Here is a 14,413-nt window from a genome sequence, read left to right on the forward strand (position 1 = left end):
GAGCAGTGTCAGAAAGCAGGCTTGAGAACATGCAGATCCTTGGTGTGGTTTCAGCAGAGTTTTTGTTGAATTAATGGGGAGAAAGGGGAAAAATACTGCCACTCTAGCATTGCTGCAAATTTTTGATTTACAGTCCATCTTGTGGACAGCCATAACCAGTGACCTGTCATGTAGGTGGCTTTTCAGGAGAGCTTGCTGTTCTCTGCCCTGCTGTTTATGGCCAGAGCTGGATGTGACCTCTGATTTTTGTGCTGCATGTACTTCATTTTCTCTGCTTAGCAAAAGTAAGCTCAGAACCCCTCATATGCTCTTCCTGGGAGATTGTTGTGCAGAATGGACTATTCCTTTCATAATTAAATAGGAGCCATTGTAATTAAGAGCCAGTGGATCCTCACACCTGATACATGTTCTAGCAGCGCATGTAGGAGGCAACTTCTTACATGCTGCTGCCCCTATGTAGCTCAGGGCAGTTAGGTGAGAAAATTAATGTATTCTTGGAGGGAGGAAGGTGCTTCTGGTACTTCTGTATTCCCCTGTAAAATCCAGTTACTGAGAATGAGTGAGCTGTCTGACAACTGGCATGCTACCACTTCTTGGATTTTAGTGATTTGTCATCTTAACTCTCTAATCCTTATCAGGCGTAATTCTGTGTTTCCCAGTTTCTTATCATGGTTTAAACCTAAACAGGCTCCTGTACAAGTGATTATAATTTTTTTTTCTTAATAATTCCATTTTTCTCTCTTCATAATCAAGTTTGGCCCTTTCTGATGTAAAGCAGAGTAACTTAAGTATTATTTAGAAGGAGTGGTCTTTCCCTATGTCAAGAAATGTTAAAGATGCTAAGTTGAGAATATGTTTTAAATACAAGGGGGAAAACAATGTTGATTTAATACTTTCTACTGGTATCCAGTAAATGATATAAAAATTCTGAAAAAATATTCCTGATGGACTTTCTCAGCTTTGCACTCCATACACTGCACTATTCTCATCCTTGCAGTAATCAGTGTTTTCTATTCTTCTCACTTTTAGCTACTTTATATGAAGCAAACTCTACTATTTTCTTGTTCTTCTGGTCCAAGAGCTATAAAAAAAAATACTGTAGGTCTAAAAGTTCAAAGATGCAGTACCTAAATAACACATTCAGCACGTTTCTAATCCACCAGCTAAGTTGTACAGCCAGTCTGCTCTAATGCCTATGCAGTGCAAGATATGTGACTAGACTCCTTCCTACTGACCTCTTTAATTGTCTTGTCTTTATTAGGGAACAATTACTTCTGTATTAATACTGAGAATGACTCAGCCTTAGTTATTAGCCTGTTTTGCTCCTTCTGTCACAACAAGTTAAATCAAAAGCATTGCGAGGAACGTGTGGTAAAGTTGGAAATGTAAACCAAAGACAGCAAGAAGGGACTCCGCTTTGAAGAAGTGTCTAATTAGCAAGAAGTACCCTCTGTGCTGCAGAAAAACATGAGGAAAATGTTATCTTTTTATTTACCAATTATATTTTTATGAAGTGCAGTTGGAAATGACTCCAATGATGAGGCATGTGTGAGATGTACATGTGTAGGTGGGGCCTTGAAATCTGCCTTTGCCTTCAGAAGGACCTGGAAATCCATCTATATCCTGAAGAGGAATCTAAAGACAATGCTAAAACCAGATTTGGTCAACACCAGCCAATTTCATTGGCTTCTCCCATTGCTGTTTTTTTCAAGAACTGGAAACAGACTTGCCTGTTCACATCTTCCAAAGCCTGTTTCTGTCACAGAACAGCAGGATGCCTGGGTAGCAGCAGGACAAATGAGGACAGGGACCTTGCCCATAGCACCCCTTCCCATAGCAGACGAAAGAAGTGACCAGGGTAGGTCTGGTGATGGTGACCAGTGTCAACCAAGAGCCCAGTGAAAGCCAACAAAGGCCTGACTGAGGCAAGTCCAAGGACAAGCCAGGACATCATGTCAGGATCAGCAGGTTAGGAAGCTAAGAAGAACTGGCTTACCTAGAGCTGAGCTCAGGCAAGGACCAAGGGCAAGGACCTGAGCTGACAGGGAGCTCCTGGGCCTGCGGGCAGGGGGTACCTGAAGTGAACTTCAAATTTAGTTGGGTGCTACTCTTCCTGCAGCCCAAGGGCTTTTGGAGTCTGTAGTGGCTCTTCAGTGGGAGTAAGAAAGTAGGGATGGTGCAATACTCTGCAGTGTTTTCCTCCCCACAAACCAGGCAGCTCTGAGTGAGCTCCTTGCATTCTGATGTCTCAACCTCTTTCAAATGAAGTCTCCCATGGTAGAAAATAACCCTTTCTTCGACAGAATTCATGAGTTTGGGGAGGAGTTGAAAGACATCTTATTTTTATTGTCTGCTCTGTAATGCAAATGCTGTTCTGGTTATAATAGTCTCTGACCACACATAGCTAGATCTATACAAGACTTGCCACTCCAGTCCATTAATTTTCAGCTGTTGTTCATGTTTTTCATGCTTCTGGTCTGCCAGAATGAGTGTATAGTCCAGAAAACATAGTATATTAAACTCTATATTGTGTAGATGAAAAAAGTGATATGGGATAATACATTTATATCATAATTGCATATCCAGGAAGAAGGTTAGAAATACATGTGTAATGTTCACTTTAATGTAAGATAATTTATTCTAATGAAACTCACATAAATCATTATTTTAAGATTGTAATCTCTTGATTCTTTTAGTACTTAGTCACACATCCCAGCCTTTCTTAACGTTACAAGTGCTAGCTACTGGTGTTACATAAATAATGAATGGTGTTTGTGTGTAGTTTTATGTTTCCTGGTATCTATTCTCTTTATGTGCAACTATTTTTAGTGAATATCAGGTATCTTTACCCTTCCACTTTCCCGGAACTGACTTCAGGGTTATCATTTCACCTGAAGTGTGCAACAGCCAGATGAGCAGTGGGCTGCATTGCTGCTGTGCATCACCATCACCACAAGTGCAGCTTGTGAAAGGCTACAGGGGCTGAGTTTGGAGTTGTGTTGGTGCTGAAAAAAGCACTACCTCAAACAGTGTTGCTGATGATATAATGGTTTGATTAGTTTTGTCTCTTTCTGTGGTACCCAGCCTTACCTTTGTACATACTGGTATTTGATGCTTTTTTGGAAAATCAGATACTATGAGAAAAAGACCATGGTTGGCAAGGTGGTATTCAGATGAAAGCAGCACACTGTAGCTCATTATAATTTCTACAGACAGAAAGCAGCCATAGCTTTGGTTTACATGTTGAGAAGGACTGTAGAAACAGTAATGTTGACAGAATTCTTTTGAAATGGTAATTACTAAAATCATTGGTTTAGGTAGTCCACAACTTCCTATCTCTCACCTAGACCTTAGACAGTGTTACTGGTTTATTTTAATGAGAATTTTCTGTAATCATGTGCACTTCCATGTAATTTCCATGCATTTCAAGTTCTGATTGCATCCAGGTGGTTCTTTTCAGTGTTGTGCAAAACAGCTGATACTCCTCTGTAGCCAGAGACAAGAAAGCAAGAAAAGTGTGAAGATGGAATTTGATTCCAAGCTGTGTAACATCTGGCCTGTTTTGATTTTTGTTTTCCCTCACCAGGACAGTTGCAAAGACTTATCCTCAGTCTCCTAAAAATGCCAAACAATATCCAGCTTCTCCTGTGAAGCATCGTGCCAGTTCCAATCTCAGCCAGGAAACACCTAAAAAGAAAGCAGACAAGGAGAAAGAAAATGTCAGTCACCTGAAGTCCCCAGGAGCACGCGCTGATGACGTGGGCCAGGTGGCTCCTGAGAAGCACGTGCCTTCTGCTGGAAAGGCTGAGACCAGTGAAGGTGAGCCTTACTGCAAGATGTTGTTGCAAGATATCATGGGACCCTGAGACTTTTCAACAGTGATGAGTGGTTCTTTTCATGAAGCTGCTCAGTCATAGGCCTATGAGAATGTGTAAAGATACATACTTGGAACCTGTAAATACATAGTTTTCACTAATGTACCTCACTGTTAATGAGGATGTGAAAATCCTGACATCCAGGGATGCCCTTATCTATTCCATCTTCTCTCTGCTGAAAATGCTGAAGTGTGCTGTTAAAAACGTGTCTTACCACTCTGAACCAGGCCCATTTTAGCCTCTGTACAAACCTGGAATTTCTGGACACACTCTTTGTTCCCTGCCTGACTTTCCACCCTTGGTTGTCTTCTCCTAGGGAAGATCATAGCAGGAACAAGTGATGCAGAAGAAGCTGCAAAAATTCTAGCTGAAAAAAGACGACAGGCCCGCCTACAAAAAGAGCAAGAGGAAAGGGAGAGACAGGAAAGAGAAGAACGGGAAAGGTATCTCTATTGTTTTGTGAAAGTTATTACCTAGTAATTTAACCTGTATCACTGAAGATGCTTGAAACTGGAAATTTTGGAATCAAGTGGGAGTTTACATGTATTTGTTAATTTCTTTAATTTCAGACTCATGTTTCATTAGTGTCTTTTGCAGTCTCTATGACTAGTGAAGTTAGAAAATAATAATTTGGCCTCTTCAAGAACCCTGAATAAAATATTCCTTTTCCAAATATTTTAGGCATATCCATGCTGAAGTGAACTGCACACTTCAGTCTGGACATACCTGAAGTATGTCTTTAAATTGAGCTAGATCATGTAGCAGAAACAGTCTTGCAGCAGCAGGATATGCATTAAATGGCAAGGCTTGAATCATTCATAATTAACCTGAAGTTCATCTTCATGCCCAACTCTGCTGCAGGCATTGAGGGCTTTGAGTGTGGCAGAATGAAGGTTGCTGTGTCTGAGCAGGGAAGTTCTGGTTCTATTCTGGGAACAGGCTTTTAGGTGGTTCTCTGCATGGGATGCTGGTTGCAAGTGTCAGTAAATCATGCACTTCCTTCAAACCCATAGTAGTAAATCACTAATTCTGCATGTCTAGATTCAAGTTTGGGGTTTCTTGTTAAAAACACAGTGGGTGGGGTGGGAGTGGAATGACCAGCTCCTGCCATTTTGGCCCTGATAGAATGGTAAGAACGATCATTTGCAGAACAACTCTTAAGGGGCATGATGTCCCTCAGTGGGCCAGGGAACAACACAGGTGGAATTTAGACCCACTGCTTCCAGTGTTCCACTGTGTTTTGTGGACTTTGCTGCTACTCATCCCATTTGTTTATCTTCAGATGAAGCAAAGGATAAAAGAATTTGCTTATTAATAGATACCAGTATTCATTCTGGGTGTCAAGTACAGGGGAAGAGGGATGTCTTTATTCTTGAAACTTAATTTTGTTATTATACTCTAATTGAAATTAGAAAAAAAGTTTTCTTTGATCACACATGTTTTTTCAATGGAAATAATAACTTCTATGGAATATTTTAGGCATTAAAAATAAGATTGGAGTAAAAGCTTGATAGCAACCTGAATATTGAGCATGTTCTCAGATGAAGCCTTTTAAACCTTCTGTTGTATTTTTTGCAGGCTTGAAAGAGAAGAACAGAAAAGAAAGGCAGAAGAAGAAAGACTTCATCTGGAAGAAGAAGCTCGTAAGAAGGAGGAGGAAAGAAAACGTGAAGAAGAGGCAGCTAGAAAAAAGGCAGAAGAGGAAGCCAGGAGAAGAGCTGAGGAAGAACAAATGCTAAAGGAAAAGCAAGAAAAAGAGCTTCAAGCCAAACTTGAGAAACAGGTATCACCTCAAACAGAAATGTGAAATTTTGATACATGTAAAAAAAATACTTCTTAATATTTGGTAGTCTGCCTGAGATAAATAATGACCCTAAAATATTTTACACATTTTAATTAGAGGGAAGAAGCAGAAATCAAAGCCCGCGAGGCAGCTGAACAACTTCGTCTTGAAAGGGAACAAATCATGCAGCAAATTGAGCAAGAAAGGCTGGAGCGGAAGAAGGTGGGTATTTGCATCTCAGGATAAGGATTTCATTTCTTGTTTTAATGCATAACCCAGGAAGCACCCAGTAGTATCTACTAACAATAATCTGGAGGGATTACAGGTGAATAGTTATGCCAAACTTAGTATTTACTACTTGCCTTGTTAGGGGAACATGGACATCAAAAATTGTAACAAAGTGGAATTGCCTAAGGCAAATGACTTTCTACTAGGCACTGACCAAACACAGAGCCAGCCTCTGCCTGGAAAGTTAAATGCCTGAGACAAACAGGGAATGGCATGCCAAGGCAAATGTTGATGGCTGCCCAACCCAGGACATCACAAACTACTGAGAAACATGAGTGACTTTGTTTAAAACTTACTCAACAAAAAGCTCTGTGTCATTAATTGAGAAAGTCTGTGAGTAACAAGCACCTTTTCCCCCACCTGGCTGTCTCTGGTTGCATTATGCAGAGGAGCAGGACTGTCTGGCCACTGCTGCACATGGAAATGGCTGAAGCTGCATAAATTAGCTTCGTTTACAGCTGTGTGGCAGGAAAGAGAGAACAGCTGCAGAACCCCTGCCTGGTTACAAAAGGTCATCTATCCATATATGTTATTCCAATATGTTTTAAACTGTTCACCACTGAACTAGAGGCACGATGCAGTTGCAGATTAGAATACCAAACCAAAGTGTTTTACATCTCAAATAATTTCCTTTTTTTATAATGAAGAAAGAAGGAAAACAAAAGTATTTTAGGATGATGCCTTACACATTTCCAGCAAGAATAACTTAAAATATTTATTTTGCTCTTCTTTTCCAAAAGGGCTAACTATTTTTAAAGGAACTGCTTGGAAATAGTTAAAAAAGCAACTAGATTAAAATAACCACACTTGGTTTTAAACAAATGTCTTGTTCCAGAACTGAGCATAACTCATAACTGCAAACACCTGGTATTAAAAAGCTTGTTTCTAAAGTGCATCTACTGAGAAAATCATGTTCTGTAAGATACATGATAGATGAAAGCCAGCTCCAAGATGTTTTTTACCTTTCATTTTCTTTATTTTTCTTATTTGTTCTCCCTTTTTCAAGACAGGCAGAGATCATGTCATGACAGTAAAGAAAAGTTTCTTTTTGTCTATTTTTCCCCTTTCTGTCTCTTGTATTACATATTCTGTCTGCCATCTCATCCTCAGATTTATTTTGCTTTATAGAGAATAGATGAAATAATGAAGAGAACAAGGAAGAGTGAAACCCCAGAAATAAAGGTATGAAAGAGTATGTGGATTTTTTTGTTTTGTTTTATTTTCATATGTGGAAATTAAATTGTAGGGTAGTTCCATCCTAGTAAGTGTACTTAGGTACAGTCTAGACCCAAATTTTAGTTGGATTTCAAACTGAGAGTGACTGTTGCTGTGTTGCAGTCACTCCCACAGAGACACAGCTTTTATGCAGCCTTTGCAGGTAACCCCCTCACTATCTAGCAAGGGGCAACAGCACATTCCTGCATGCTGGAGCTGTAATGTTTGTTGCTCTTGATGTGTCTTCCTGCTTTGTACCAGCCAGTGAGTTAGTTACTGAGCTCTCTGTTAAGCCTGTCAGGAATGTAGGATTAAAAAGAAGGCAATTGTGTCCAGCTAAGAAGTGACAGTCAGGTTTTCATTTCTAACCTACTAAGGAAACTGTTTGTTCAGTTACTTTCAGAGAATGTTTTCTTTTTGAATTTAAGAAAAATGCTATGCCTAACTAAAAAGGGAAAAAAAGTCCTGTCTTGCTGGTGATGGTCTTTGTCACCCTGTGGCCCTGGGCAGTCTCACAGGTTTTGAGTCCAACTACTTTCATGAAGGTTACAGTCCTTTCTCTAATACAGCTGAGTCATTACTTGATTTCAGAAGGAAGAGCCAAAACTGGAGATACCATCAACTTTGAATGTGGAAAAGCAACCAAAGGTCCTTGTTCTCAACAAGCCAGGTAAAAATTGCCATATTTTTCTGACCTATTTTCACAGTTGGTTCTCTTCAGAATTTTTTGATCTGAGGCAGAGCACTGTGTATTATCATAAGTTCTTTGCTTTCATCTCAAAAAGAACAGCTACATTTGCATCAGTGACAAATGTTAGAAACCAGAGACAGCTTTGCTTTGCCACTTAAGAAAAAGCAGAATGAAGTTTCTCCTCCATTTTAGTACCTGATGTAGCATTTTTGTAAATGAAAAGTTCTAATCTGCCAATATGCTTGATTGCTGCAATCTACCTTCAAATTTTGTAGGCAGAAAATCTTTGCACACAACCAAGCTTTTCATAGTATGACTCTAAATTTTACATTTAATTAGACTTTATAGAAAAACCCCATATTTATTTAAAGGACTATTAAATAAAATATGCATATCTGACATTTATCTGTATTTTGTTTGCTTCCCCAGGCTAAAGTTTTTAGTACATGACATAAAAGATAAAATATTCGCTTCCTATTTCCTCAAATTTAAAAAATGTAGCATAAAGAACAGTTTTGGAGTGGAATAGAGGAATGACAGTATAGTATGATGAGTCATGGATTAAACTGAGTCTCTACTGCATTGTTAGTCTTCCTTTCTTCTCAATATATAAGGTAAAACTATTTAAATAATGAAGTTTCTCCTGTCATAATTTCTAACCTTCCTTTATAGAAATCAATGGATTGGCGACCTGCCTGAAAAATAAAAGCTTAGAAAGTGCTGCTTCTGTAATCCCTTCCCAGGATGTAGTAACTAATGGACTGAAGTCAGTTTCAGGACTTATTCAGCTGGAAGCTGTTGATGGGAAATCTAACAGCATGGAAGATTCAGCAGATGAGGTTCAGTCCATGGATGTGAGGTACAGACCAGATCTACCAATAGGGGTTGTGCAATTCATGAGACACAGGATTTTGGGTTTTGTTTGTTAATACTTTACTACTTTGCTTCTCACGTTCCTCCCAGGGTGGCAGCTGGGTGTTTGCTGGGTGTGCTCTGCTTCTGCCAGGATCTTTGAGACAAGAGCCACAGAACCTCATCTCACTCTCACATATTTGGGAGAGAGGACTCTGAAATCCTTCCACAGTCCTTACTTATGGATTCCATGCAAGTTTGTCCAAACCTTTCAGACAGTTTTGTGAAAGCAGCTACTGTAGATATTGTTCTGATGGCACCATTTTTTAATTTGGCTGCATAGCTGTGAGGCATGAGCATTTCTGCCTCCATACAAACAGAATAAAGAAAATAATGGATTTAGAATTTTAAGTACTTAACAAGTAGAAATGTGTAGAAATCAGCTAATAACTTTGTGATTTTAAATACTCTCACATTTTGATGGCAGGATGTGCAGAAAAAAAGGATTTTTAATTTAAGTTTTTTTATTTACATATTTTTGTACATCAGCAGTTTATTTAAGGCTGCTAACACAAAGCTAAGTCTGAATTTTAAACATGGAATTTTTATACTCTTCTCCTTTAATCAGTAAGCCAGTTGAACCTCTCATACTGTTTCTGTATTTTCAACAAATATGCATAAATATGTAGAAACTGCCCTACTGGGACAGGTTAGAAGTCCATGTAGCCCATTATTTGGTTTCGGAGAATATCAGTAAGAAAAACTAGTGAGGGAGAGCACCTGAGCCCACCACTTCCTGCCATCCAGGATGACACTGAAGTGTTGCCTTAGGGATATTGAGGGTGCAACTCTGCCTTGGCCTTTTAAGTGGCCACTGGTTGACATGTTGTCCATGAGTTTATCCAACTCTATTTTTTTTACCTGCTGATGTTTGTGTCCAGGATCTCTCCTGGAAGCAAGCTGTACAGTACAGTCTCACTGGGTAGATTATGTGCTTTGATCCCTATTAAGCCCAGTTTCTTATTGGTGGCATTGGGCACCCCTTACATTTTGTGTTGCAGGATTTCATGCACAATAGTTTTGCCCTCAACTCATCCATCATGGTTTAGAAATGGCTGTGAAAGCCTTACTCTGCCTTCTCTTCTCCAAACTAAAATGCACTAGCCTTGCTAGTGTCAGCAAAGCAGCTGGTTGCAGCATTTCTTAAATTTAATTATGGGATTTCTGCGTCTGAAGTATATCATAAGGTCTTAAGAAGTAACTTTTTATTTGAGTTGTGAAATGTTTTAAGTGTTTGCAGGATCAGGACAGCAACGTAAAACGTGCAATAAACATTTATGTAAAGGAATGGTGCAGGGGCTGAAATAATGATCAGTAAACACAGTTCAGTAACCTGTCAGAGATGTGGATTCAGGAGATGAGTGCTCATGTCACACAGCTACCACAAACCTTAATCATTAAGGGACATAGGTTAGGTATGACCTTCCATCCTAAACAGGGCAATATCTTTTTCTTTGGACTAGGACAGTCTTTATGTAAAGGCTTGCTGCAGCTGCCTTAAGATGAGTGGTAGTTTCTGAACAGTCAGAAGTTTAATTTGTTATACACACCTTATTCTGTATCTTTCTTTCCTTTATCTTTTGTCCAGCCCGGTTTCAAAAGAAGAACTTATCTCCATCCCTGAATATTCACCCATGAATGAACTCATGCCAGGTGTTTCTTTGGACCAAAATGGGACAAGTAATGCCAAGGCTCTTGAAGACCTCTTGGATTTCACAGGCCAAGCTACCTACTCCAAGATGTCCAGTGATACCCTTAGCCTAGATGACTGTAACAAAAACTTGATTGAGGGATTTAACAGCCCAGGACAGGAAAATACACTTAATTCTATCTGTTGACAGCCTCGCTTTTCAGCAGAACAGATACAGGTACAGTATTGTGATAAACATCTTAGGTATAATAAATTGCTGTGATTACTTACTAGCTTCCCAGAAAATTACAGAAGTTGTACACAGCAGTGTGGAGAGAGAAAGAAAGCTGTTCTCCTAGGTATTTGAATTCATCATAATCTTTGATAATCTGCAGCTGTCTGAAAATTGGCATTATATGCAAACTGACTGTAACATAGCAACCACAAGTATCTGGTAAATGGAAACATTTCCTTTATGCATCCAGAATTTCTTCATTAATACAGTACCTTTCCTGTATATCTTTGGAGCCCCTTTGCATGAAGAAAACAGTTAAAAACGGGGCCAGTCTAGGCAATGGTAGTTATTGCTGCTGCTATAAAACTTGAAATGTAGAATCACATACCCTGAAAACTCAGCATAGTAAAACACCATAGTAGGCTTCAGTGACAGTTTCAAAGTACAAAGCCATAGTCAGTTTTTTTGGAAGAGTCTACTCTAAATTACAAAACTGAGGTCATCTAACTTGCATAGCTGACTTGATATTCTCTCTCTTTTTAATTGACAGAGGTTACAATTTCTGGAGGATATATATCCCCGTGATGCTACTGGCAGTAAAATATGAGCTTGTCACTTGAAAAAGCTTCTGCAGTCCTTGAACACTGGATTTCAAATAACCAGAGCTGAATATAACTTGTCTTCCCAGGGAATATGTTGAATAACTGGCTGCTTTTGGTAGAAACCAATGATCTAGAGCCTTGATGGTTTCAGGGAAGACAGAGCGTGCATTAGAATTTGAGCTTTAGATGCTAATAAAGCACTTATTTCTTCTCCTAATTTAAAATTCATCTCAACACTTCACTGTGATTTTTACCTGTGCATTTTATTTTTAAATAATTCTTTCCTAAGCTTGATCATACATCCATTTAGACATCTTTTTCTTGTAAATAATGATGGGGTTTGCCCACAGTGCATTGAAACAAAATAATATACCGTACTTTAGTTTTGTGCCTATCTTTTTTTGTCTTTAATAAGGAGTTATTGGCAACTTTTATGAAGTGTGTAATTCAAAACTGTAGCTGAAGAGGCTTGAAAAAACTATAGCTGCTGGAATCAAAAAGAGCCTTCTTATTGATTGTGGAGTGTGGGAATTATCCCCTTATGATTAGGTTGACACTGTTAGTCACTAGTGGCACTTACTGGTTAATATTAATTAGTCTGGGAGCAACTATCAACTGTGTTTAAAAACGTATTTGTGTAACACCTGTAAGCAAAGTAGGCAAAATGCCAAGTGTAACCCCTTGATATATATGTAGTATAGCTGTAGTAGATCTGAGTGAGGGTGAGGTAATACGTTAACCTTTGAAGATGCAGACACTTGATTGTTACCAGCAGGCTTTCTATCACACAGAGAAGTATTTTGTCTTCCTGTAGGCTCAACAAAATGGGATTTGGTCAGCAGCAAAACAATAAGTGAATGTCAGAAACACAAAAGGCCAAGAATGGCACGCAGGGAACACTGGCGGCCCTTAATGTTCTGTAAACATCTGTGTGGAACAGTCCACATCAAGATGTACAAGGTCAGGACGTCATGTGCCATACAGTGTTACCCTTATTTGTGCTGGTGAACCTTTATGCTAAATCAGGGGCTGCTTTGAGGGCATTTTGTCCAGTCCCTTATAAGAATAAATTATAAATACAACTCTCTTTGGACACTAACACAAAAGATGTGAAAACCTGGGGGGAAGGGGTGTTTAGCTTGGTTTTTTTTTTTCCACATGTAAGAGTTCACATCGTAGATTGAGCTCAGTTGTAGCACCATTCTTGTGCTCTTAAAAGTCAGCAATGGGAAAGTAACCAGTGACATGATGTGCAATGCCTAAAAAAATCATACCTACAACAACCCAGCTCTATTTATGTTAGTGTACTTCAAAGAAATACTTTCTTTTGACTGTGCAGTAAGCTGTAGCATGATACTGTGTCTTCCAAATTAGTCCTTCATCTATTTCCTAAATAATAAACAGAAACAGTTTGTTTTGCTGTAATACATTGTGTTTGACAAATGTCATATTATATTTTATTATGGTGTCATTGTATAACCTGTAGATTTCTGTATTTGCATGACCTGTATAGCATGTATAAAGGTGAAATACATTTTCATTTATGAATCTGACTTGTTTCTTAGTGCTTTTTATTCCCACAACAATATGACTGATTTAAAAATACACATATGTTAATTTGTTCTGAGGTGTTTTCAGAAGGAGGGTGTAATATTGAATGAAGGAGTGGTTGTCAAAACCTCAGAATATTTCACCATTGTTGCCACTGCCATATATTCATTTGCTTTCTGAGGTCCTGCCAATACACTGACGAAATGCAGGCTGGTGGCTACAGAGCGTTAAGGTGTGGACTCCAAATGGTGGCATCCAGAGGGCTGGTGACCCAAATGGTGGCATCCAGAGGGCTGGTGACAGTATAGGGACCAGTTTGCAGTCTCAGCCCCTGCTCTCTGGCAAAGAAAATAAGCAAAAGAAAACTTGGGAGCTGTGGTAAGAAGATACTGTTCTGTTTAGTGTGCAAGAGCTATTCTGAAAGAGTACCCGTGACATAAATGCTGAACTTCTCTTCAAGCTACATGCACACACTGCTGCTTGGAAAGGGACTGGCCTGGAGCTGCTGTTAGTTCTCTAGTGAAATGCTGAGGGGAAATTTTTTAAAAATATCTTTTTAAAATCATCACTTCAGTCAAAATTGCAAATGAGAGAATCTACTTTTATTATGAAGTATATTAATACTTTCCATGGTGACAGTTCATTTCATTTGTATTGACTCCTGAAACATTCATGTTATTTGTCCACTGAATTATTTACTAAGATTGAAGGAAGCAAGATGAGTATTTGTGAAGAAAGATATTGCATATTTACCTTTATATTTGCTTTCAAATGTAACTTTTCAAATTTGGCTAAATATCTGGAGCAGGTATTGTCAACTGAGGGATTAAATCACTTCTTTTTGCTTTTGATGATGTAACTTCTTCATACCAGCACCATTCCAGTGTTTGCTGCTGTGATTCAAGATTCTGCAATGAGCTTTACTTTGAATTTGTCAGTGGTCTTGCAACTTCAGTGCAGGATCTCTAGTGATTCACACAAGTTCTTGATAGAGCTTTTCTACTATTATTTTACATAACTATTAGTACGTTTCTAATACATAAATAAATAACACCTGTGAGGTAATTGGGCATCACAGTAGCTTTCTGATTAGGTTCAGCACTTTCCATGGTGTTGCCCTGGGAAATGGCACCCAAAGCTTGTCTTGGATCACAGCAAAGGCCTGAGCAGACCTCTTGTCTCCCCAGGGAGTTAATTTCAAAACAAAATTGCAGCAGTGAGGGGTGGATCTGGACCCCCAGGCTGCATTTGCATCTACTGATGAACAGCTACAAGCAAGGGCAATAATCCTCTCTCCTGTAATTGTACAAGTGAGATGTGTGCAGAAAGCTGCAGAAACAGCACAGACTGCTACTCTGGCTGGCAGGGTGGGGATCTTCTCTCTGCCACCTCTCATACAGAGCAGCACCTTGCCCTGCTTCCTACCCCACCTCAGTCCCAGCTTGACAGCATCTACAGCTCAGGTGCCCCTGCCACCACCCCGCTTCTGTTCCAGGCATTGTCAGTGTGGCACTGCGGCTCTTGTACTGCCCAAGGTAGCACAGTGGCCTTCAGCATTGATCACGCTGGTTGGAAAAGCCTGAGATCCCAGTATAACTGTGCTTCAGTGCACACCGGCCTGGAAACCCTAT

The 14,413-nt window shown here is 39.4% G+C and overlaps 1 protein-coding gene across 2 annotated transcripts in view; it reads left to right on the forward strand.

Moving 5' to 3' along the window:
- MAP7D2 (MAP7 domain containing 2) overlaps positions 1-12,784 on the forward strand; it is an 81,253-nt gene extending 68,469 nt beyond the window's left edge. For both annotated transcript variants that reach the window (XM_069001223.1, XM_069001312.1), the window contains 9 exons: positions 3,587-3,819; positions 4,192-4,318; positions 5,454-5,658; positions 5,776-5,880; positions 7,075-7,128; positions 7,753-7,831; positions 8,525-8,711; positions 10,353-10,632; positions 11,180-12,784. In XM_069001223.1, the coding sequence (XP_068857324.1) occupies positions 3,587-3,819; positions 4,192-4,318; positions 5,454-5,658; positions 5,776-5,880; positions 7,075-7,128; positions 7,753-7,831; positions 8,525-8,711; positions 10,353-10,602 (1,240 nt within the window). In that variant the 3' untranslated portion in view covers positions 10,603-10,632; positions 11,180-12,784. The remainder of the gene's footprint in view (positions 1-3,586; positions 3,820-4,191; positions 4,319-5,453; positions 5,659-5,775; positions 5,881-7,074; positions 7,129-7,752; positions 7,832-8,524; positions 8,712-10,352; positions 10,633-11,179) is intronic.
- The last annotated feature ends 1,629 nt before the right edge of the window (positions 12,785-14,413 follow it).

Source organism: Aphelocoma coerulescens, chromosome 1 (assembly GCF_041296385.1).
Source record: "Aphelocoma coerulescens isolate FSJ_1873_10779 chromosome 1, UR_Acoe_1.0, whole genome shotgun sequence".
NCBI lineage: Eukaryota > Metazoa > Chordata > Aves > Passeriformes > Corvidae > Aphelocoma > Aphelocoma coerulescens.